A 21,376-nucleotide genomic window follows, 5' to 3' on the forward strand; every position below is an offset into this window, starting at 1 on the left:
AGGGTGGATCAGAGGACGGCAGCGCTGGGAGCTGGTTGGAGAGAATGAGTACCATTGCTGAAGCCTTGTCACTCCCCACACCGCACACACACAGCAACATCCTCAATGCCCCTTTCTGTTCCATGCCCCTGTTCTGTTATCCCCGCATTGGCCGGCCAGCCTGAGCTGTCCAGAGCCCTTTCACAGCAGCACTGGGGCGTGTTAAACCCTGGGCTCCAGAGGCAAACAGGTCTGGGCCTGAAACATCACTGTAGCCCTGACTTGCTCTGTGCCCTTGGACAAGTCCCTTACTCCTCTCAGCCTCAGTTTCCACATCTGTGAAATGGGGGTGATAATAGAGTTGGTGATGATTAAACAATGGGGAAATCAAGTCCTTAGCACATGGCTGGTGTATAACGATGGCTGTGTTAGCTTTGTGTCCTTGTCGATTGTAATAGCTCAGTCCATGTTGTAATCTGCCCCTCAGGGAGTTCTTGTCTTTGGACGTAAATCTGAATTCTCAACTAGAAACAAGATGTCCCCAGCAGCCCCAAAGGAAGCCTCTAGTGGGACACTGAGGGGACTGGACATGCTGTTACACACTGGGATCCGGCACAGGGCTGGGCACACAGAGGCCTGGACTGGGTTTTACTTGTCCCTATATCCCCAGCACTCAGCACAAGGCTGGCATAGGATGGCCAGCTGGATGGGTTCTCAAAAGTACTAAACAAAAAAATGAAATTAAAAAAAATTGTTGACCTTGGACATCATCCCCCAGCACCTTCATTTTACAGCTGAGGAATCTGGGGCCCAGAGAGGAACAGTGGCTCATCCGAGGCCACTCAGCCCCTCCGTGGCAGGCCCTGGACCTGTTCCTTTCTCCCTGCTCACATGTTTATTACAATTCTAATTTTTGAAATCCTGGTAAGTTAAAAATGGCATCATGTCCCACCTCCCTAGTTTACATTTGGGGAAACTGAGGCCCAGAGAATGGTAGTGGCTCCCTCAGGTCCTCAGAGAAGGAGAAGCAGGAAAAGGCCCTCCTCTCCACAAAGCATACCCCCACTAATCAGCAGTAAGCAGGCAGGTTCTTCTCTTCCCCCAAAACCGACTGCCTCGTGCTTAAGGAAGCAAAGCAGAGTGTGAACAATAGTTTACTGAGGAAGTGTTGGGTTTTAATTGTGTTGAGGAGAAGAACCATTTCCGGAACTGTGCGTGCCCATGATGCTGGTGGAGTTGGCTTTGGCACAGCTATTTCCAGACTAATCCTGAGTCCTATTTATAGGCTGAGATGATTAGGTTGGCCTGTGTCAGGAGAGGCCCACATAGCTCCCCCCAGCCTAGTGATGGCCGAGGAAGAAGCCCTCGGGGGCAGTTCTGACCCATGGGTGAGTAGCACGGGATCTGGGATGGTCCCCGAAGCCAGCTCAGAGGAGGGATGCCAGGGAGACCCAAGGGGAAGTCCCACTCCTGACTCTTAGTTCAACCACCAACCAGGCCCTCTGCAGAGATGAAAGCAGTTCTGATCCTATTCTCTCCCTGCTTAAAAATCCTCAGTGCCTCGGATCAGGCCAGGACTCCATAGCAGTCAGACCCCTTCTCCCCCAGGTATCCACTGTCTCAACCCCAGCCATGCCTCTTCAAACTGTTTATGCTTCCCTGTGCGGGCCACACCCCTGAGCCTTTGCTTCTGTTGTTCCTACCTCCCCAAAGAGGAAACTCCATTTGTCCTCCAAGGCTCTGCCCCAATGCCCCTCCTCCGTGGCTCCCTCGGGTGTGGGTGCTCCCTCCTTTGTGCTCCCAGGGCCCACAGCTACTTGAATGACTATTGGTGTTCCTGTTTATGTGCCCACTGGGTCAGGAAGTCCCAAGGCAGGGCCTGACACAGAGAAAGAAAGGAGACAGTTTGTGATTGAACAGCCACCGTGGCCATCATTCTCCTTACCTGTCTGATGAGAGCTAATCTTCATGCCACTGTGTGCAGTAGGTATTTTTTAAAGGTGTGTAGAAGTGAGAGTCAGACTTCGGACTTCAGAGTCAGACAGCCCTGGGTTCCTAATGGTGTAACCCTGGGCTGAACCTCTCTGAGCCTTTGTTCCTCCATCTATAAAAGGAGACAATGGCAGCCATGGGTTTTGGGGAGGATTCAACAAGACAATGCTTATAAAGTACTCATCATGTGGCCTCATCACAATGGGCATCTATTAGCATAGGAGGTGTTATTTGCAGGTGGGGATGTGCATTGTGGGGACATCCCTATCTAGGGCCCCACACGAGGGAGTGGCTGAGACTCCAAGTCTCCAAGTCTTGGAGCCTCCAACTCCACCCTGTGTTCTCCCTCCCCTCCCTCTCGGCCCCTCCCTCCCCTCCCTCTCTTGGCCCCCTGGGCCTATTCTGTTCCGCAGATCAGGGAAAGCTTTGTTTGGCGATTGTTTTTCCTAAGAAGTTTCCTCTGTGGGGCCTCTGGGTGACTCAGAGCCCTGAGTCACTGGGAGGCTGAGGACGGGGGAGGAGTGGGAGGGAGGCAGAGGGAATGGAGAGAGGAGAAGAGGAAAGGGCTCTAATTCTAGCCCTGGCTCTCCCACCGTTTGATCAACTAGTTCTGACCAGGCCTGGTCTCCTGGCTAACCTCAGTTTCCCCAAATGTGAAAGGAAGATGTGGGCCCAGTCCTGGCTGAGCCTCAGAATCACAGGTTCCCAGGCCCCACCCTAGACCTACAGACTCAGAGGCTGTGGGTGGGGCCTGTGAATCTATTGTTTCCTGAGCTCCCTGGGTGATCCTGCTGCACACCTGGTCCACAGAGGTGTTAGGGAACCGCTGGGCTCAAACCTGCTCCCAGCTGGGCCTCAGAGCAGCTTGGCCTCTGGTTGAACTTCACTGACCCGCAGGGAGCGCCCTTCTCTTGCAGAATGCTTTCGCAGAATAGTGCTCTGGAAGCTCGTGGGCTTTTTTTTTTTCTAAAGAAAAAACAGCTTTATTGAAATATAATTTACATGATTTATTGGAGTAAATTTACATATAATTTACATACAGATAATTCACTCAATTCAACAATGTTTAGTAAATTTATAGAGTTATGCAGCCATCATCACAATTCAGTTGAGAAGATTTTCATCATCCCCAAAAGGATCCCTCATGCTTGCTTACGTCCCGTCTCTACGCCCACCCCATAGCTGACCACGTATCTGGTTTCTGTCTCTTTGTTGTTTTATTGTTGTTGTTCCTCCCACCTCAGCCTCCTGAGTAGCTGGGACCACAGGCACACGCCATCACGCCTAGCTAATTTTTGTATTTTTTGTAGATGGGGACTTGTGGTGATGCCCAGGCTGATCTTGAACTCCTGAACTCAATGGATTCCCGCTGCCTCAACCTCCCAAAGTGCTGGGATATTAGGCGTGAGCCACCTCGGCTAGCCTGCTTTCTGTCTCTCCGAAGATCCAGACCTGTGTTCATTCCAGCTGGCCCTGTGGCCTCATGCAAATTATTGCCCTTCGATTACTCCTCTGCATGAAAGGGAATAATCCTACCCTCCCTGTAGGGGTTGTTGAATTTCACTAATGTGCACAGTGTCTGACGCACCCGAGGAGCTGGGCACATGGGAGGCTGGTACGCAGGGCACAGGACATAACACAGATGCCCAGGCACGGTTGGCACAGGCCTAGCAAACATTTTAAAGCACTCACTCTGTGCCAGCTTCTAGACTAAGCATCTTACATACATTACCTACTTTAATCCTCAGTGAATGTGAGTATCAGTTCCATTTTATAACTGAAGAAACAGGCACTGAGACGGGAAGTCACTTTTGCAGGCTCACATAGATGATAGTTGATAGGACTGGGAGTCCATCCCAGAGCCTGTCCTCCCTAAATATCATCCTGTCCCCTTCCTGATGTGAATCATCAAGCAAGGGACAACACAATTCATAGATCCAGGACAAGGTTTATGGCACATACTTCTAAGGGGTAGGACCTGGTGTGATGGACTCACAGGCATCTCAGAGAGGGGATCTGGGAGATGGAATGAACACAGGTCTGGATCTTCAGAGAGACAGAATGCAGGCCAGGCGAGGTGGCTCACGCCTATAATCCCAGCACTTTGGGAGACTGAGGCGGGGGGAATCCATTGAGTGCATGGTACAGTCTGTCACAAAACAGACATGACATGGTGCATGAAGCATGACCCAGGGTGTAAGAGGCATGAGATGCCACTACAAGGGAGACACACGGGACAAAGCAAGAGGAACGCAGGGCCTGGTAGGTGGCACAGTTACAGGGTATGTGACACTGGGCATGACAAACTCTATGATGCAGAGACATGGTACTCAGGATTTAAGACTTGAGCTATGGCAACTGGGCAGGCTCTCAGCCACTGTGGGACCCTTTGTCACTGGGGAGCCTCCATTATGTTGGTGCCTGGGGCCCCAGCAAGCAATGGCAGGAACCAATTTTCTCGTCTTCACAAAGGCCTGTCTGGTTTTCTTTTTCCTCCCTCCTCCTCCCTGTCTCTTTGGATGCCAAAAAGTGGGAGTGCCCCGGAGGAGTGGTGGCCAGAGTAACCCCTGCCATCCCACCAGCTCAGACAGGGATCAAGGCTTGGGGCCAAGCCCACGGCTCAGGAAGGGGTTGCCAGGCCCCCAGATTCCCTCTCTGAGATAGCTGTGAGCACCGGCGTTGGCTGGGGCGAAAGCTGGGTAATTTTCCTCTAAGCTCTCTTCCCTCTGCTCCCCTCCCTGCCTGCTGGTGCTGGCTGTGAGCACGTCTGCATTCCAGAGCTTAGGAGAGAGAGTGAGAACCTGCTGCTGTTAAAGTTGAAGAAGTAGATTGCTAACAGCTGCCGTAGGAGGGGGTGGATGTGCTAGACAGGAGGCCGTGGATTGCAGGCTAACGTTTCTTGAGCCTCTTGGCACCTGGCACTCACTACCTCATCTTGTCTCATTTACACAAAGCCCCAGTAGCCCGATGAGGAGACAGACCCAGAGAGGCAAAGAACTTACCCAAGGTCACACAGGGAGGCAGAGCCAAGGCTAGACCTTGGTCTCCCGGAGCAGGCAGATGAGGTTGTATAGAGGCGATGGCACAGGGGATGTTGTTGGGGGGTTAGTGGGCAATGAGACTGCAAGGGCTTGTGGGCCTCAGCTCATAGAGGACCGAACTCAGGAGTCCTGACTTCTTTCTGTCTGCACTGAGGTCCATGGAAGGGATGATGCAATCTGTATGGGTGATGGGCCCAGTGCAGGGAGAGTTTAAGGGAGTGAGGGAGCTGATGTCATGATCCCAGGGAAAAGATGGGGACACCAAACCAGGACAGTGGCTGGAGTGTGGGGGTGAGAAGTGGGTGTAAAGTGGGGAGGAGGTGAGCTTGGTCTCTGCTCTGGTCTTGGTGGGATGACTGTGGTTGGGTCCTGCCTCCAAGGGTATCCCAGAGGGTTCCAGAAGCTCCCACATGAACAGGGACTTGGAGGACAGTGCTGGTGACTGGGCACGTGCCTGGACAGAGGTGAGGCCTAAAGCACACCCGGGCACAGAAGGCAGCACCCACATGGGAGCCCAACTTCATGCCAGGGACTGTATTCTAGGTGCTGGATCTTGTTTAAATCTTCCAGCTGGCTATGATTATCCTGTAAGCTGGGGAAGGAAGAAAAGCATTCCAGTACTATACCTCTGTTTGGGTTAAAGGAGGGGAAAGTACTTTAAATAAAACCTATTAGAGTTAAAAGGATGAGTAGCCATAAAAATATCTTTGTATCTCTGATGGTTCTATTGTAGTCAAAAGTTTTAGATAAATTGTGAAGAATCTCTAATCATGCTATTTGGAGTTTCTCTTTTTTAAAAAAAATACAAGTTATCGTATATACTTAAGGTATATAACATGATGTTATGGAATACATATACATAGTAAAAAGGTTACTATAGTGAAGCAAATGAACATACCCATCTCTGTTGGCATAGAAGTAATTGCGATTTTTGCCATTACTTTCAATGACAAAAACCACAATTATTTTTGCACTGACCTAATAAAATCTGCTTATTTAGCATGAATCCCAAAATACAGTACAACTTATTCCCTATAGTCCTTGTGTTACATGTTAGTGCTCTTTTTTATTTTGAAATTTTTATCTTTGTTATTTTTAATATATAGAGAGACAGGGTCTCACTATGTTGCCCAGGTTGGTCTTGAACTCTGGGGCCCAAGCGATCGTCCCTCCTCAGCCTCCCAAAGTGCTGGGACTACAGGCACGAGCTCTCCAGACTTGTTCATTCCACATATCTGCTACCTTGTGCCCTCTGTATCCTCATTCGTGGATTCAACCAACCACAGATCAGAAATATTTAAAAAAATAAAAGTAAAAAATAACAAACAACAGTACAAATAATACAAACTTTAAAAACAGTACAGTGTAACAACTATTGACATAGTTTATTGTTACATAGAAATTTACATTTAAATTTTTATGTAACAACTATAGTATAACAACTATGTAAATAGCAATTACATTGTATTAGGTTTTATAAGTAATCTAGAGAGATTAAAGTATAATACATGGGAGGATATATGTAGGTTGTATGCAAATACTGTATATAAAATATACCAATATATAAAATCCTATGCCATTTTATATATTAGTGTACAGCATCTGCAGATTTTGGTATCTGAGGGAGGTCCTGGAACCAACTGATCCCCCGTGGATAGGGAGGAACAGCTATTCTCTGATGTATCTCCCCACTGGAGTTTTTTTGTTTTTTTTTTTGAGATGGAGTCTTGCTCTGTCGCCCAGGCTGGAGTGCAGTGGCGCAATCATAACTTACTGTAGCCTCGACCTCCCAGGTTCAAGTGATCCTCCCACCTCAGCCTCCCCAGTAGCTAGGACTGCTGGTGTATGCCATCATGCCTGGCTAATTTTTAAATTTTTTGTAGAGACAGGGTCTCACTCTGTTTCCCAGGCTGTTCTCAAACTACTGGGTATAAGCCATCCTCCTGCCTTGGCCTCCCAAAGTTCTGGGATTACAGGCATGAGCCACCATGCTCAGCCAAGAGCCCTTGTTCTCTTGGGTGGGGCAGAACAGGCGAAGACAGAGAGGAGGGGAGGGGGTGTCATAAGGAGTCTCATGGAGGGGATTGGGTAACAAGGCTGGCTTAGTAGTTGTTGCTTGAGGCCCTCTCCTGAGATGCATCGCCATCCCTGGTACCAGCCTTGTTTGGAACCCTCCCTGTCTCCCTTGCTTTGGATGCAAAGACACAGAGGTAGAGGGGTGGGTATGAGGTAGGTGTAGGGCAGGTATAGGGGCCAGTGAGCTATATGTGTATATAGGGTCTGGACACATGCTAGGGGTCATCTTTGGACTAGTTATGCTTACTGAATACCTGCTGTGTGCCAAGCACAGTGCCAGGGGCTCCTTCAGTCCTACCAGACACCCCACCAGGTTGGAATCTTCACCCTATTTTACAGAGGAGGAAATTGCAATGCCACAGAAGGTGCCACTGGCACAAGTTCCCTGGTGGTAGGGATTTGGGCTCTGTCCAGATTCGTCCCTGTACATTGCCTCAGATTCCTTAGGCTGGAAGGTCACTCATCCTCACCCTGTTGGTCATTTTTGGTATCTCCGGCCCACAGAGACTCTGCAGGCACTCCTGGATCCCGTTGTCTTTTCCCTCTTCCCTGCACCTGCCCCCTTTTGCCTTTCTCAGGGAGTTCTCCCTGCAGGGTGCCTTTGCAGGGCATGGTCCTTGGATCCCTCACATTTATAGTCTCATTTAATCCTTTCAACTAGCCGTCAAGAAAGGCACTTTGACCACGATTTTCCACATCCAGACAATGGGCTCACACATCTTGCCAGAGCCCAGCAAGGAGGAAATCTTCGCCGTAGTTGATATGGGAGGCCTGGGGAGAGAGAAGGGCTTTGTTTGGAGCCAGCAGGAGGAGGGATGTGGTGCCATCATCTGGTGTCCTGCATCATTCATTGTCCCCATCAGGAAGGTGGTTGGCCTGGGGAAGCTTCCAGCATTCCTGGTAGATCCCAGTGAAGGATGAATCTGATCCCTAGGCAGGCAGGCGGGTACCCTGGCCAGATGCACAAACTTGTTTGCTTTTTGCCATGTGTCTTTTAGCATCCTTGAGTCCCAGGGCCTGAAGGGTTCTTAGACATGGGCTGATTTTCTTGCCACCTGCGTCCTCTCAACCATATCACCACTGGGCAGCTCATTATCTGGAAAAGGGGAAGGAAACCAGCATTTGTCTTTCCATTTTTTTGTTTGTTTGTTTGTTTTTAAACTGTGTTGATATACACACAACATAAAGTTTGCCATTTAATAGGCCGGGTGTGGTGGTTCACACCTGTAATCCTAGCACTTTGGGAGTCCAAGGCAGGAAGATCCCTTGAGGTTAGGAATTCGAGACCAGCCTGGCCAACATGGTAAAACCTTGCCTCTACTAAAAATACAAAAATTAGCTGGAAATCACTTGAACCTGGGAGGTGGAGGTTGCAGTGACCCGAGATCACGCCCCTGCACTCCAGCCTGGGCGACAGAGTGAGACCCCATCTTAAAAAAAAAAAAAAAAAAAAAAAAAAAGAAGTAAGGCATTTTTAACCCTGTCTTACACATAAGGAAACTGAGGCGCAGAGAGATAGACACTTATCCAAGTCTCTCCTTTAACAATAAAAGCAGCCTCCTTTATATGTGCTTACTCTGTACCAAGCGCTGTGCTAAGCCCCAAATGTTCTTTACCTTATTAAATTCACACAACTACCCTCAGAAAAAGGTATTATAATCCCTGTTTTATAGATGAGGAAACTGAGGCTCAGAGAGCCAGAGCGACTTGCTCAATGCCACACTGCTAATAAGTGTTAGACCGGGGACTTAAACGCAGGCATTACTGGTGGGAGCTCTTTCCACAGTCACACTCAGAAGGTTGCTCTCTGTTTTTCTCCCTCTTGGAAAGTCCTTCCCCTGCAGAGCAGGAAGCTGCCTCCTGTGGCTTCTCCTGCTCATTCTGACTCCAGCTGGGCATTGTAGACCCTGCCTTCCCCTGCAGCTCTGCAGAGCCTGTGTCCCTCCAGAGTCTTCTGCTGGTTCCATGGTCCCAGCATCTGCAGCCAGGCCTCCCTGTCTTGCTGCAGATTTGCGTTTGTGCCTGGGCTTCCCAGGGGTGGGTGGTGGGGTGCTGAAGGGGCTAGGACATAGTTATTTGCAGCCCTGGCTACTAAGCCACCACGCCTCTCGGGGCCATTTCCTCCCCAAGAGCAGGGGAGACAGACTGCTGAAGTGAGTCCTAGCAAGAAGGGCCCAGAGCTTATACCCATGGCCAAATCTGGCTGCTTCCAGGGCATGGGGTCTTTGTCCAGCCCTGTCCCAGCACTAGGTGGGGTTGGCTCCAGAAGCTGGGAAAGGGCCATGGCTCTGGTCCCTGAGACAGTTGGTCTCCTGGAGTTGGCTTCAGCCAAGCCCCGCTGGCCACCTTCCCAGCAGCTGTCCACTCCCAGGATGGATTTGGCCAAAGCAGAAGCCCAGCCAGCCCCGACGGGGAGCACCGCTGTGTCATGGAGACCCAGGCCTCAGTTCTGGCCTGGTTTTTGAGAGAGCTGAGTTCTAGATCTACTCTGCCAGGCACTTGTTTGGCTTTGTGACCCTGAAAAGTCACCCTCTTGTTCTTGGTGTGATCATCTACAAAAGAGAAGACAGACTAATGACCACTGACTGCTGCTAATAAGTCCTGCTCTGAACAACATACTCCAGCAGTCTCACTCCTATTCCCCCAAAAGTCCTGCAACTGGGCATCACTGTCCCTGTTTACAGACGAGTGACCTGAGGCTCAGAGAGGGAAGGTAACTTGCTCCACCTTACACAGCCCAGACCTGAACTCTAGCGTCTTACTATGAAATCTGTAACCTTTCTCCTACACCATCATACTGAAGGCAGGCCTCTGTACAGAAACCAGGCTGCTCAGAAAGAAGAGTGCTTACTTCTGGGGAGCTCCTGTGCGTCACATCCTGGGCTTCCTCACTGCTCCGTGCTCTAGGTACCATTCTCCCCCCTTTTATAGATGAGGAAACTGAGGTCTTGATTGTAGGAACTGAGTCCAGATTCGAAAACCTGTCCACAGAGCTTGCCAGAACTTGTCCAGGCCCTGTCCAGTTTCACTGGGTTTCATAACTGGCTTCTCTTGTTTACTGACCATTGTCCCAGTTAGCAAAATCCCTGGCCGGAAGGGCGGGTGCTCCCGGGAGGACCAAGAGAACAGCAGTGAGCCAAAAAGCAAATAGACTCCAAGAGAGGGCTTTCCATGAGTGCCTGGCTGCCTGGAAAATCAAGAACAACAGTGTTTGGAGTAAAGAGAAAAGAACAGGGTGGTGTCTTCCAGGCCCAGCCAAGGCCTTTTTGTACACTGTGGAAGAGGCGAGGGAGGCCACCTCCTCTGGTCTCTGGTAGCTGTCCTGGGAGTCCCACAAGGTTACAGAGGGAAGGAAGGCCCAGAGCTGGTTGTGTTGTGGAGATCCTGGGTCAACTACAGGGGAGAGACCCCAGGGGGACATGGGCAGTATAGTCCCCATCCTGTGGCAGACACAGATAATCTGCCTACTGTGTGCCTGGAGGTGGACCCGGGAACAGCTGAGATCAGAGGTCAAGGAGATCTCCGAGGTGCAGAGAAGCGCAGAGACCAGGACGTGCTCATGTACTGAGTTGGTAGCAGAAGGACTGCCTCCAAATCAAAGGAACCATGCCAGACCTGAGTGCCATGTGGCCCAGAATGCAGGTGCCACAACCAGTCCCACACTAAGTGGCCACAGCCTGGGGATCTTCCCGGCCTTTGGCCTGGGCACTCAGGTGTGTGAAAGGCTAGCGGGCTTTCCTGGTATCATCTCCTGCCCTGGCCTGGGAAGTGTTGTGGGGACGGCTGCCCCGGAGACTCCTGGCTGCCAGGTTTGGCTCGGGCTTGATGGATGTAGCCTGTCACCTGGAAAGGGCGCTGCTGCTCCCTGCCCGGGCCAGGTGGTGCTCCTGCTTGGTCTCCGCACACAGAGCCTGGGCTCTGAAACCAGTCACACTTGTGTTTGAATCTCGGCAACACCTCTTTCTAGTTGAGTGACTTGAACCTCCCTGAGTCTCAGTTTCCCAGGCTGGGCCCAGAGGTGAGGTGGCATGCTGCTATCAGTGACTGCAGTGCCTCCTTCCTCAAGTCAGGGGCCGTGAAGTGTCTGATCCAGAAGGGCCTGTAGAGGTGACCTGGTCCAATGTGCCCATTTTACAGATGGGAACCCTGAAGCTCAGAGACTTGTAGGTCCTGGATTTGGTTGTACAACCAGTATCTGGGAGTGCTGGGACTAGGAAAGAGGCTTAGAGTCAGAGCATCAGGCCCTACTCTGTATTTTGCATACGAAGACACTGAAGTCCAGAAAGGTACAGTGACTTGCCCAAAGTCACCCAGGAAGTCAGTGGCAGAGCCAGCCCTAGCACTGGGGCCTCTTCCTTTCCACCTAGGGGCCCTTCTTTTGTACCTGAATTCCCCCATTCCCTTGAACTCATACATCTTCTTCCAGGCTGGAAGCAGAGTAAGACAATGTTGCTCCCATCGTGGTCTCCACTCATCAGTGCCCTGTAGGAAGGGCTCCAGGGTCTGTAGTGAGGGCTCCCAGAGGGCAAGGGTGGGGTCTGTTCACCAGCTCTCCCGTGCCAAGGGCCTGGGCTCCAGTGCTATATAGTGGGCAAAGCTGCAGACCCTTCATGATCATTAACGTGGTCTTTGGGCTGATGGTCAGTGGCCTCTGGGGCCAAGGTCAAGCCACAGCAGCCCCTCTATTAATCACCAACTATGCAGGTCAGAGTCACACTGCTCCGGAAGGGGCCACTCAGCTGGGCAGTTGCTGGCCCAGGTTCAGTCTGGGGGCTGGGCGGCTAAGAAAATTTCTTCTTACTTGTTTGAATTTTCCAAACTGTCTAATGAGCAGGCATCACTGTAAGCATATTTTAAAAGGGATTGTTTCTTATAAAACAAAGGGATTTGTGTTCTATAAAAGAATAAAACTAAAGTTTCAAACACTACAGCAATGCTTTTTACAATTTTTTCAGCTAGTATATTGAGGTATAATTTACATATCATAATGATTCACTCACTAAGTATACATATAGTTCTATGAATTTTAGTAGATTTAATTGGTTGTATAATCTTCACCGTAATCCAGTGTTAGAATATTTTTATCACCCTGAAAAGTTCCCTCATGCCAACTGCAGTGATCTAGGTACTTCCTCCAGCCTCAGGCAGCCACGGCAATGTTCGAGGATGAAATTCTCCTTCCCTTTCCAGCAAATGGCCTTAACAGTTTGGTGCTTACTCTCTGATTTTTTAAGGGTGTATGCAAAAACAGGCACCATTGTAAAAAGGAGAAGAGGAGCTATACTATAGCCATTATTGTGCAATTGCTTTCTGCACTTGGAGATCTCCCTGTGTTTACTGAGTGCCTACTATGTGCCAGGCACAATCAGATGTAGCTCATTCTTTTTTCACAGCTGCATAGTGTCCATTGTGTGGTGGCTCCATCATTTATTTAACCAGGACATTTGGGTCCCTTCCAGTTTTCTTCAAACAATGCTTCAGTGAACATCCTTGCACATATATTTTTGTGTTTGTTGGTAAGTAATTCTGTAGAAAGTGAAACTGTTGTTGCATTGTGTGTTTTGAGTTTGGACAAATTGCTATCTAGAGAGGTGAAACTGGTTTATGCTTTCATTAAGAGCCTATGGGAGCTGTGGATTTTTTTTTTTTTTTAATAATATCATCCTCCAAATGGCTAGGGGGAAGGGAGAGCTCTCTGAATTTAGGCCAGAGCTGGCCCACTGCAGGCTGGGCAGGCCCAGGCCTGGACTTGGAGCTCTGAGAACTCAGGTATCCCTCTGGGGCCCCCCACAGACACCGAGACAAGTTCAGACTCTTCAGTGTGGCACACAGGCCTTGGTGACCCCTGCTGCCCTCTGCAGCCTCCTCTCCTCTTGCTCCCTGTGTTTCCTACTGGACCCCGGGTAATTCACTGGATATGGTTATGTGTGCCCGCCCTTTGCCTATGTGTCTCCTCCCCCTGGAATGTCTTTTCTTCTTAATCTCCATCCTCCCTGTCATTCAAAGCCCGGGTCACAAGTCCCTTTCTCCACAAAGCCTTCTTATAATCTCTCCAGCCTGAACTGTCTGCTCTGTGTTCCTTTAGCCTTTTATCTGAACCACATCCCCCCTTAGGTGGGAGCAAGTTGTGAGTGGGAGAGGGCAAACTTCAGCCTGATTAGATAGAGGCTGGACTTCCGGAAGAGCTGGGAAGGGGGACCATAGTTTCTGGGGAGGGGGTGGAGAACTCACATTTACCTAGCTGCTGGCTGGGCTATTTTCACACCCTCAGACTGATTTAATCCTCAACTACTGTGCTCATTTAGTAGATGAGAAGAATGAGACATTGAAAACATGCACCGTGGAGGTGGGAATGAAAGCCAGCTCTCCAACTCTCCAGTCCTCTTTCCTGTCACTGCATCAGGCTGCAGGGTGAAGGGGAGGTCTGGGATACAAAGAGAACTTAGAGGTGGAGCAGTTGGATTCTGCACAGTGCTAGGAGGGAGAAGAGGGGTTGGAGGAGGTGGGAAGCCGGCCTTCAGTTTGGATAGCTCTTTCCCTAACCCAGTGACTCTAGTGGGAGGGTGGAGTGATGGGGATGGGAAGGGAGCCTGGGAGTGAGGAGGAAAGGCAAACTCTGTCTTCCCCCAGGGGAGTCCATGAATAGTACCTAAAATGGAAACCAAACAAAACAACTTCAAGAAGTAACAAGGGCTTGTTTAGAGACCTGAAGGTAAACCATCAGCTAAAAACCCTGAACCATCAGCTAAAAGAGGTAGATAGCAGTGCTTGCCCCTGGGGAGAGGTAAATGGGAGGGAGAGGAAACAACTGTGTACAGACATGTGACTTTACGTTTTGATCAAAATAAGACTTTTAAAACACAAACACTTTTTAAAAAGAAGGAAAGAAAGGTCGTCTTGGGTAAAGTAGGAGGGGCTATCCCAGGAGCTGAGCCGTCTGCCCAGCTGAGTCCTGCTGGTTTCACCTGCCCACGGGAGCCGGGTCCCCTGCCCTGCTGCGGTGCATGCTGCCTGGTGGGGGTTCTGCCCAGGCCCACTGCTGCCTGAGTTCAAGCAGGCAGCACCATTTGCAAACTGTGTGCAAGTTGCTTCACCACCCTGCACTGTTCCGCCCTCTGTAAAATGGGTTGGCCATTGTACCATCTCTGAAAAGTATGTGCTGATGCGTCGGTGAAAAGCTTTCAAAAATTGTTAGTTCATGTTATTTTTTTGCTGGAGACGTTAAGTGCGGAAAGGAGAGGGGGCTCGCGTGGGTCACAGGAGGCTCAGCTGGGCTCACCGCGGTTCGTGCCTGCGCCCATTTAGCGTGCACAGAGCTAGCGCCTGCTGTATGCCAAGCCCGTTGCTGGGTCTCCGCCCCGGATCTGGGGTGCGGGAACTGCCGCGCCCTGTCGGGTCGATCCCGGTGGGAACCCAGATGTCTCCAAGATCCGAGACCGATCCCCGCCCCACGCCCTCCCTGCGGGGCGGTCCCGGGTTTGGGCGGAATGGGCGGGCGGCTTCTTAAGGTCGGTGACCCGAGGCCGCTGCTGCCGACTGGGTCCCCTGCCGCTGTCGCCACCATGGCTCCGCATCGCCCCGCGCCCGCGCTGCCCTGCGCGCTGTTTCTGGCGCTGTGCGCGCTGTCGCTGCCCGTCCGCGCGCACGCGGCCACTGCGTCGCAGGGGGCGTCCCAGGCGAGGGCGCCCCAGGGGCGGGTGCCCGAGGCGCGGGTGAGTGCCCGGGGGGCCCCGGGGCTCCCGGAGTAACTCTCTATTGTAAGTTCTTGCAGATACAGCGCTAGGAAAAGGGGAGTAATTCAGGTCTAGAATGGAAAAACTGTTTTGTTGCTTTGTAAGTATCTCTTGCTGCTTCTGGGGCTCTGGCTCGCAGATGAGGGTGGGAGCCTGGGGGCCCTGGCTGTTCCCTCCCAGGAAGCTAACCTCACCTTGGCCGGATTTCTTTTCCCCTGCCTCCTGCTTTCTCCTTTTCCTTCTCTGATTTCTTCTCCCCTCTGCCTCACTTCTCTCCTTCCCTCTTCTGATGTCTTCTTCCATTTCCGATTCCTTGTTCTCATTTGATCTCTCTCCCTCTCCAATATTTCCTTCTTCCTTGTACGACCTCACCTGTTTGCTTATGGTCATTACTATCATTTCTTCTCTCCTTTCTGCTGTCTTCCTTGCCCTGTCTGGTTTCGTGTTTTTCCACCCTTCTGCCTGAGTTCTTCTCCCTCTCCCTGCCTTGTTTCTCTGACTTCTTCCCTCTGATTTTTACTCCCACCAGATCTCTTCTCCGGCCAGAGGTGACCTGCACCTGCTGATTTTTGTCCTCGACTCCAGCCTAACCCTCTTGTGCCCACCCCTGCCCCCGCCCCAGTGCATGTCTAACAGCCTCCCCATTTTTAACCACCTCATCTCCAACAGCCTCCTGCAGACCCTGGTGCATCCTCTTCTCTTCCAAGAAATGCAATTTGGGGGTGGGGTATTGCGGGGCAGGAGGGAGGAGGCAGACAGCGCAGGAGGCCACTTGGGCTCAGCCATTTGGACCCTTCTTGGGGGTATGATGGGGATGGGTGCAGGGAGGAGAGGGGGTTCCTGTGGATCACAGGAGGCTCAGGTGGGCTCACCTCGGTTTGCGAGTGTACCCATTTAGCGTGCACAGAGCTAGCACCTGCTGTCTGCCAGGCCCCGTGCTGGAAATCTTTCCACTTCCAAAGAGCAAAAGCAAACAGGCTGTGTGACCTTCGGTCAGTCCTTTCCCCTCTTTGAGCCTCAGTTTCTCTACCTGCAGATTGGGGTTGGGTAATGAGCTCTCAGAGGGCCCTTTAGTTGTAAGAGCCATTGAAGATGCTGGAAGGGAGCAAGCTGAGGCCCTGGGGACCCTTAGATTTACTATTGCCATCTGAGGGGTCTACCCATAGTCCCAGAGCTTATGATCTTGGAGCCCAGGGCAACCCCTGCTACGCTGTTTCCTAGCTGGAGGTCCCCCGGCAGAGTCCCTTCACCTCTCTGTGCCTTGGTTATCACATCCAATTGGCAATAAGAAAAGAAAGGAGGCCGGGCGTGGTGGCTCACGCCTGTAATCCCAACACTTTGGGAGGCCGAGGCAGGTGGATCACCTGAGGTCAAGGAGTTCTAGACCAGCCTGACCAACATGGCGAAACCCCGTCTCTACTAAAAATACAAAATTAGCCAGATGTAGTAGCACGTGCCTGTAATCCCAGCTACTCAGAGGCTGAGGCAGGAGAATTGCTTGAACCCGGGGGGACAGAGGTTGCAGTGAGTCGAGATTGCACCATTGCACTCCAGCCTGGGCGATAGTACGAGGCTCTGTCTCACCAAAAAAAAAAAAAAAAAGAAAGAAAGAAAAGAAAAAGAAAAGAAGGGAGCAGGGAGGTAGAGCCCTCTGTATCCTCCATGACCAGAAAAAGCCGAAGAGGGCTAAGTAGGAGGGACGGATGCTGGCCAGGGCACAGGATTTGAAGCATAAAACTCTTGTCCTGTTTGTTGACTCATTGAGGTAGGGTGCTCAGAAGGGGATAGACTTGCCTGGGGCGTGGGGAGAGCAGGAGGCTCAAGTGAGATGCTCTTGGTGCTGGAAACCGCCCTCCCTCATGCCCGGGGCATTTCCCTGCCAGGACCCTGCCCCTGCTTAGGCTCTGCCCTGTCTCTCCCCAGCCCAACAGCATGGTGGTGGAACATCCCGAGTTCCTCAAGGCAGGGAAGGAGCCTGGCCTGCAGATCTGGCGTGTGGAGAAGTTCGATCTGGTGCCTGTGCCCACCAACCTTTATGGAGACTTCTTCACGGGTGATGCTTACGTCATCCTGAAGACAGTGCAGCTGAGGAACGGGAATCTGCAGTACGACCTCCACTACTGGCTGGGTGAGGCTGGCCCCCCAGCCCCTGCCCCAGCACCCGTTCTGAACAGTGCAGACCTTTGAGGCATGGTCCCCAGGAAGGGAACTGATTATTGAGTGCACCTAGTATGCGCTGGGCCCTTGACTGGTGGTTCGTGCCCTTAGACTCTAGAGCCAGCCCGGCCAAGTTCACACCCCCACTCTGCCCCTGACTCACGTTCTGCCCTTTGGCAAGTCACTCAATGTCCCTGTGGAGTGGACATGATGATAGCTCTGCACTATCTCACAGGAATGTCATGAGGGTTAAACGCCTTACTGTGACACTCAGAACTGTGGGTGAATTGGAGACCCTGGGCCCCTCCACAACCTCCCTGGCCCAGCTCCAGGCACTCCCCAGTTTGCCCTTGAGTCAGGAGCCTGGAGTCCCTGCCACACCTCTGCTGTGGGATGCTATAAGTCCTGCCCCCTTGCTGAGCCTCAGTTTCCTAATCTGTGAATTGAGCTGATGCTCCCAGTCCTGAGTTTACGCTCAGGAGGGCTGAGAATGAATGTAGGGGAATGTGACAGAGCTGGGAGGATGCTTAGAGAAAAATGAAGTCTATCGTCCCATTATACAGATGGGTTAACTGAAGCTCACAGAAGGCAAGGGCTTTCTCAGCTTCTACAGCTAGGTCAGGGCAGTGCTGGGGTTCCTCCTCCTTGTCCTCCTCTTCCCCAGGGTTCTGGGATACTTCTGGGAAACCAGGCTCATGCTGTTCTGATGTCCCCTAGGCAATGAGTGCAGCCAGGATGAGAGCGGGGCGGCCGCCATCTTTACCGTGCAGCTGGATGACTACCTGAACGGCCGGGCTGTGCAGCACCGTGAGGTCCAGGGCTTCGAGTCGGCCACCTTCCTAGGCTACTTCAAGTCTGGCCTGAAATACAAGGTGGGTTGGGCCCCACCTTGCTTGAGCAGTAGGGACAGATGCACCAGTAACAGGACTCACTCAGGCCCATCTATCTTTCGGCCTTGTGATGCGGTGGGCAGACTGATCAGAGGTCAGGCTTTGGAGTCAACCAATGTTGTGTTTAAATCCTGGCCTCTTTCTAGCTGTGTGAACTTGGACAAATCACACTGCCTTTCTGAGCCTCTGGTTCCTTATCTTAAAATGGGGAGAATAAAATTCCCCGTAAGTTCATAGTGTTGTTTTCCTAGCCCCCAACAGTGAGGAGTGGGCCAGAGGTGGAAAGCTAGTTCTTCTTACAGGCCCTAGGGGGCTTTGGCCTGGTCCTGTTCTGGTACCCCTTAATTCTTAGGGCTTTGTGAACAGAGGGACCCGTGTTAGGTATTTAATAGGGCATTGCTAGTCACATCCCTCTTTCTGTTCACTAGAATCCCCTTTGAACTTGAACTTTTCACAGTCTGGACCAAGATGGAGCTCTTTTCCCAAGCTCCTAGCCAGGTGGGGCAGAGCAAGACCAAACTGGGAGCTCCATGAGACTGCACCCTAATATGCTGGTGACTTCCTGCAAGCCACTTGACCTCCTTGAGCCTCCCTTTCCTCTCTAGTTACCTGAGAGCCAGTTGTACCTGCCCTACAGGACTGGGAGAGGATTTGGTGCAGGGGTGGCTGGGAAATGCCTTGCGTGGGGCTTGGCCATCTGGAAGGGCTCTAGGAACACTGTAGTTTTACAAAGCTGGGGTTTTCCTTGGTCAGGACAGAGAGGGGGATCACAGGCTTTCACAGCCAGGTGGGCCTTAATGTCAGAGTCCAAATCTCATTTTACTGGGAGAGAAGGGGAACTGAGACACAGAAAGGCTTAAGCAATTGGCCTAGAGTCACACAGCGAATTGATGCCAGACCAAGGACTAGAACCCAGATGTTCTGACTCTCAGCATTCTTTCCACTAAACCAACAAACCTCTAACGACCAGGGTCCTAGGGTAGGGTTCAAGCCTGTCTGTGCTGCTGATGTGCTGTGTGACCTTAGAGAAGTCACTGTTCCTCTCTGAACCTCAGCATCATCTGTGTCAATGGAGGGTGACCTTGTCTGCCCTGGTGAGGCACAAGAGATTGAATGATGGGAAAGCGTCATTGAGACTCAGATAGCAACGGGCAGGGTGTGTCCTGGAAACCACAGTCCAGGGCTGGGCAGGGCTGGGTTAGATTCCCCGGAGCCCCCTGTGTGCCAGTTTCCCTTTGCACTGAGCTCCTCCTGCTAAGCTGTCCAGCTCTGCCTTCTTCCTGCGGTCCTTTCTGGGGCCTTGACACCTTGCAGAAGGAGAGGTAAGAAGTTTGGGAGCCGGGTCCCTGAGCTGCAGAAGGACCAGGTCTTTTTGCAACTTCTGGAGCAAGAAGTGGAAAGAGCACTTGCCCAGGAATCACAGAGATTGGGATTGAGGTCGCAAGGCTACCTCCTGTAATTGCTGTGAGACTTTGGGCAAGTCGTGTATCTTTGGGTGGGTGTTATCCCTCATCCTCCATTCATCATTCATTCAACAAATATTCACTGAGCCTCAGTAACAGCAGCACCGGCTTGTTGCTACACTGTGGCAGACATGATACCGGGAATGTAGGTTATCTCATTTCAGCCTCACAACTGTCCTGGGAAGTAAGGAACTCCAATTCCGTTTTACAGATGAGACTGGAGGCTCAGAGAGGTCACATAAGCTACATTCAAACCAGGCTTGTGTTCCCTTACCTCTGCCAGGCCACGTGATGGGTGCCAGGGTGCCCAAGTGAAGAAGGTGGGTCCCTGCCCTTGAGAGTGTCCCGAGGAGTTGGGGAGACTGGCAGGCTCACGAAGAGTCAATGCATTGCCTCCAGGTGGGGTGACAGGTGGGATCCCAGGGAGTGCTCAGTTCTGAGAGGGGTTCAGGGATGAGAGAGATGAGTAGGTGTTTGCTAATCTATCTTGTCTTAGTCACTGTTTCTTAGGGCATAACCTGACGGTCTAACATGGTTACAAATATGAGAGTTTTCATATACGCAGGAAAGATGATTTTCCAGGTCAGAGAATGTTGCAGAGCAGGTCATAGGCTCCCTGGATTTTTAGAAATAAACAAGGATGATAAGAACCCTTACCGTGTATTAAGCCTTGACTACAAGATCTCATTTAATTATCACTATAGCCTTTAGGGTGGATGGTAATGCTCCCATTTCATAGATGAGGAAGCTGAGGCTCAGAGGAGTAAACTAACTTGCCTAAGTTCACACAGCTGGTAAAAGGTGCTTATCATTGAACACTTATCTATTACTTTCTGTGTGTCAGGGACTCTTCTGAGTGCTTTACTCATTTAACTCATTTTACCCTAACAGGTAGGGTATCTGTTAGCACCATTTTATAAATGAAGCTGCTAAGACACAGAGATGTTAAACAGCTTGTCCAAGGTCACACAGCTAGTAAGTGATTGGATTAGGGTGCAAACCCAAGTGTGAGGGGCCTAGCACAGACCTGAGTAGACATTTGAAGGTTCCCTGATCTTTGATCCTAGCTCGGATATGGCCTGGGATCTACTTGGATAGCCAGGTTCCCTGACTCCTGATGATTTTCCAGGATGTTCTTGGATCACACTTGACGATCTGGGCTCCAGCTGGGCCCAGATTTGGGGCTTCCATCCTGAAAGGCACTGGCTCCTGGTGCGAATGGGAGGCCCAGGGCTGATCCTGTTTACCACCTTCTGCAAGTCCTCAGGCTGCCCCCGCACTTGGCAGGTCCAGGCCAAGGTTCTCGCCCCGGCGCCCTCATCAATTATAGATCCCTGAGGAGCAGGGCTTGTTACGCAAGACTTGTTCCTGTGAAAGCCTCTTCCTCTAAGCCAATTCTGTCCTCGGAGTGTGAGAAGGGGCAGGGAGGGGACAGCGAGCCACTAGAAAGGGCTGACTTGGGGCTTGGCCCTCTTGTTCTATGACCCCCAAATCTGTAGGTCGCTGCCCTGCAAGAGAGTTCAGAATCCCTTGATTCCCGCCCCTCCTCCTCCTACTCCCCAGACCCCCATTTTTGGACTGAACCCTGGAGACCCCCTGGGGCTGGGTTATTTGAAACCCATTGTTCAGATGGAGTCTGGGCTGTGCAGAGACCTAGGAGCCCTTGGACCTGAGGAACACAATTGGGAACCCATAGAATCACTGGAATCTTTCTGTACTCCCTCCCTCCTATTCCTTAGATAAAGAGCTCTGAGTTTAGCAGGTAGAGGGAACCAAGCCTGATCAATTCATTTTTCTTTGTTTTAGAAACAGTTTAACTTTTGTTTTCATGTAAATCTTCTTTGCTTTTTTCCCCTTTCTTCTGACTACAAGAGTAATATAAGCTTATTGTAAAATGTCAAACATTACAGAAATATAGGTTCTAGAAAATAAAAGCCCCCCCAACGTGATTCTACCCTTGGAGATATATAGCATATAGTGGCTAATTTCTTTCTCTCTGAACGTATATAGACAGACAGATGCATATATATGTAATCACTTTAATT

General features: G+C 51.0%; 1 protein-coding gene across 6 annotated transcripts in view; it reads left to right on the plus strand.

Moving 5' to 3' along the window:
* Positions 1–21,376, plus strand: part of GSN (gelsolin) — a 64,120-nt gene that overhangs the window by 16,600 nt on the left and 26,144 nt on the right. For 2 of the 6 annotated variants that reach the window (XM_007968209.3, XM_007968210.3), the window contains 2 exons: positions 16,745–16,949; positions 17,696–17,850. In XM_007968209.3, the coding sequence (XP_007966400.1) occupies positions 16,754–16,949; positions 17,696–17,850 (351 nt within the window). In that variant the 5' untranslated portion in view covers positions 16,745–16,753. Of the gene's footprint in view, positions 1–12,481; positions 12,605–14,602; positions 14,801–14,850; positions 14,922–16,744; positions 16,950–17,695; positions 17,851–21,376 lie in introns of those variants that run through there. The other 4 variants (XM_037984519.2, XM_007968207.3, XM_073021891.1 and 1 more) reach the window with 4 other exon arrangements.

This window comes from Chlorocebus sabaeus, chromosome 12 (assembly GCF_047675955.1).
Source record: "Chlorocebus sabaeus isolate Y175 chromosome 12, mChlSab1.0.hap1, whole genome shotgun sequence".
NCBI classification, from domain to species: Eukaryota; Metazoa; Chordata; class Mammalia; order Primates; family Cercopithecidae; genus Chlorocebus; species Chlorocebus sabaeus.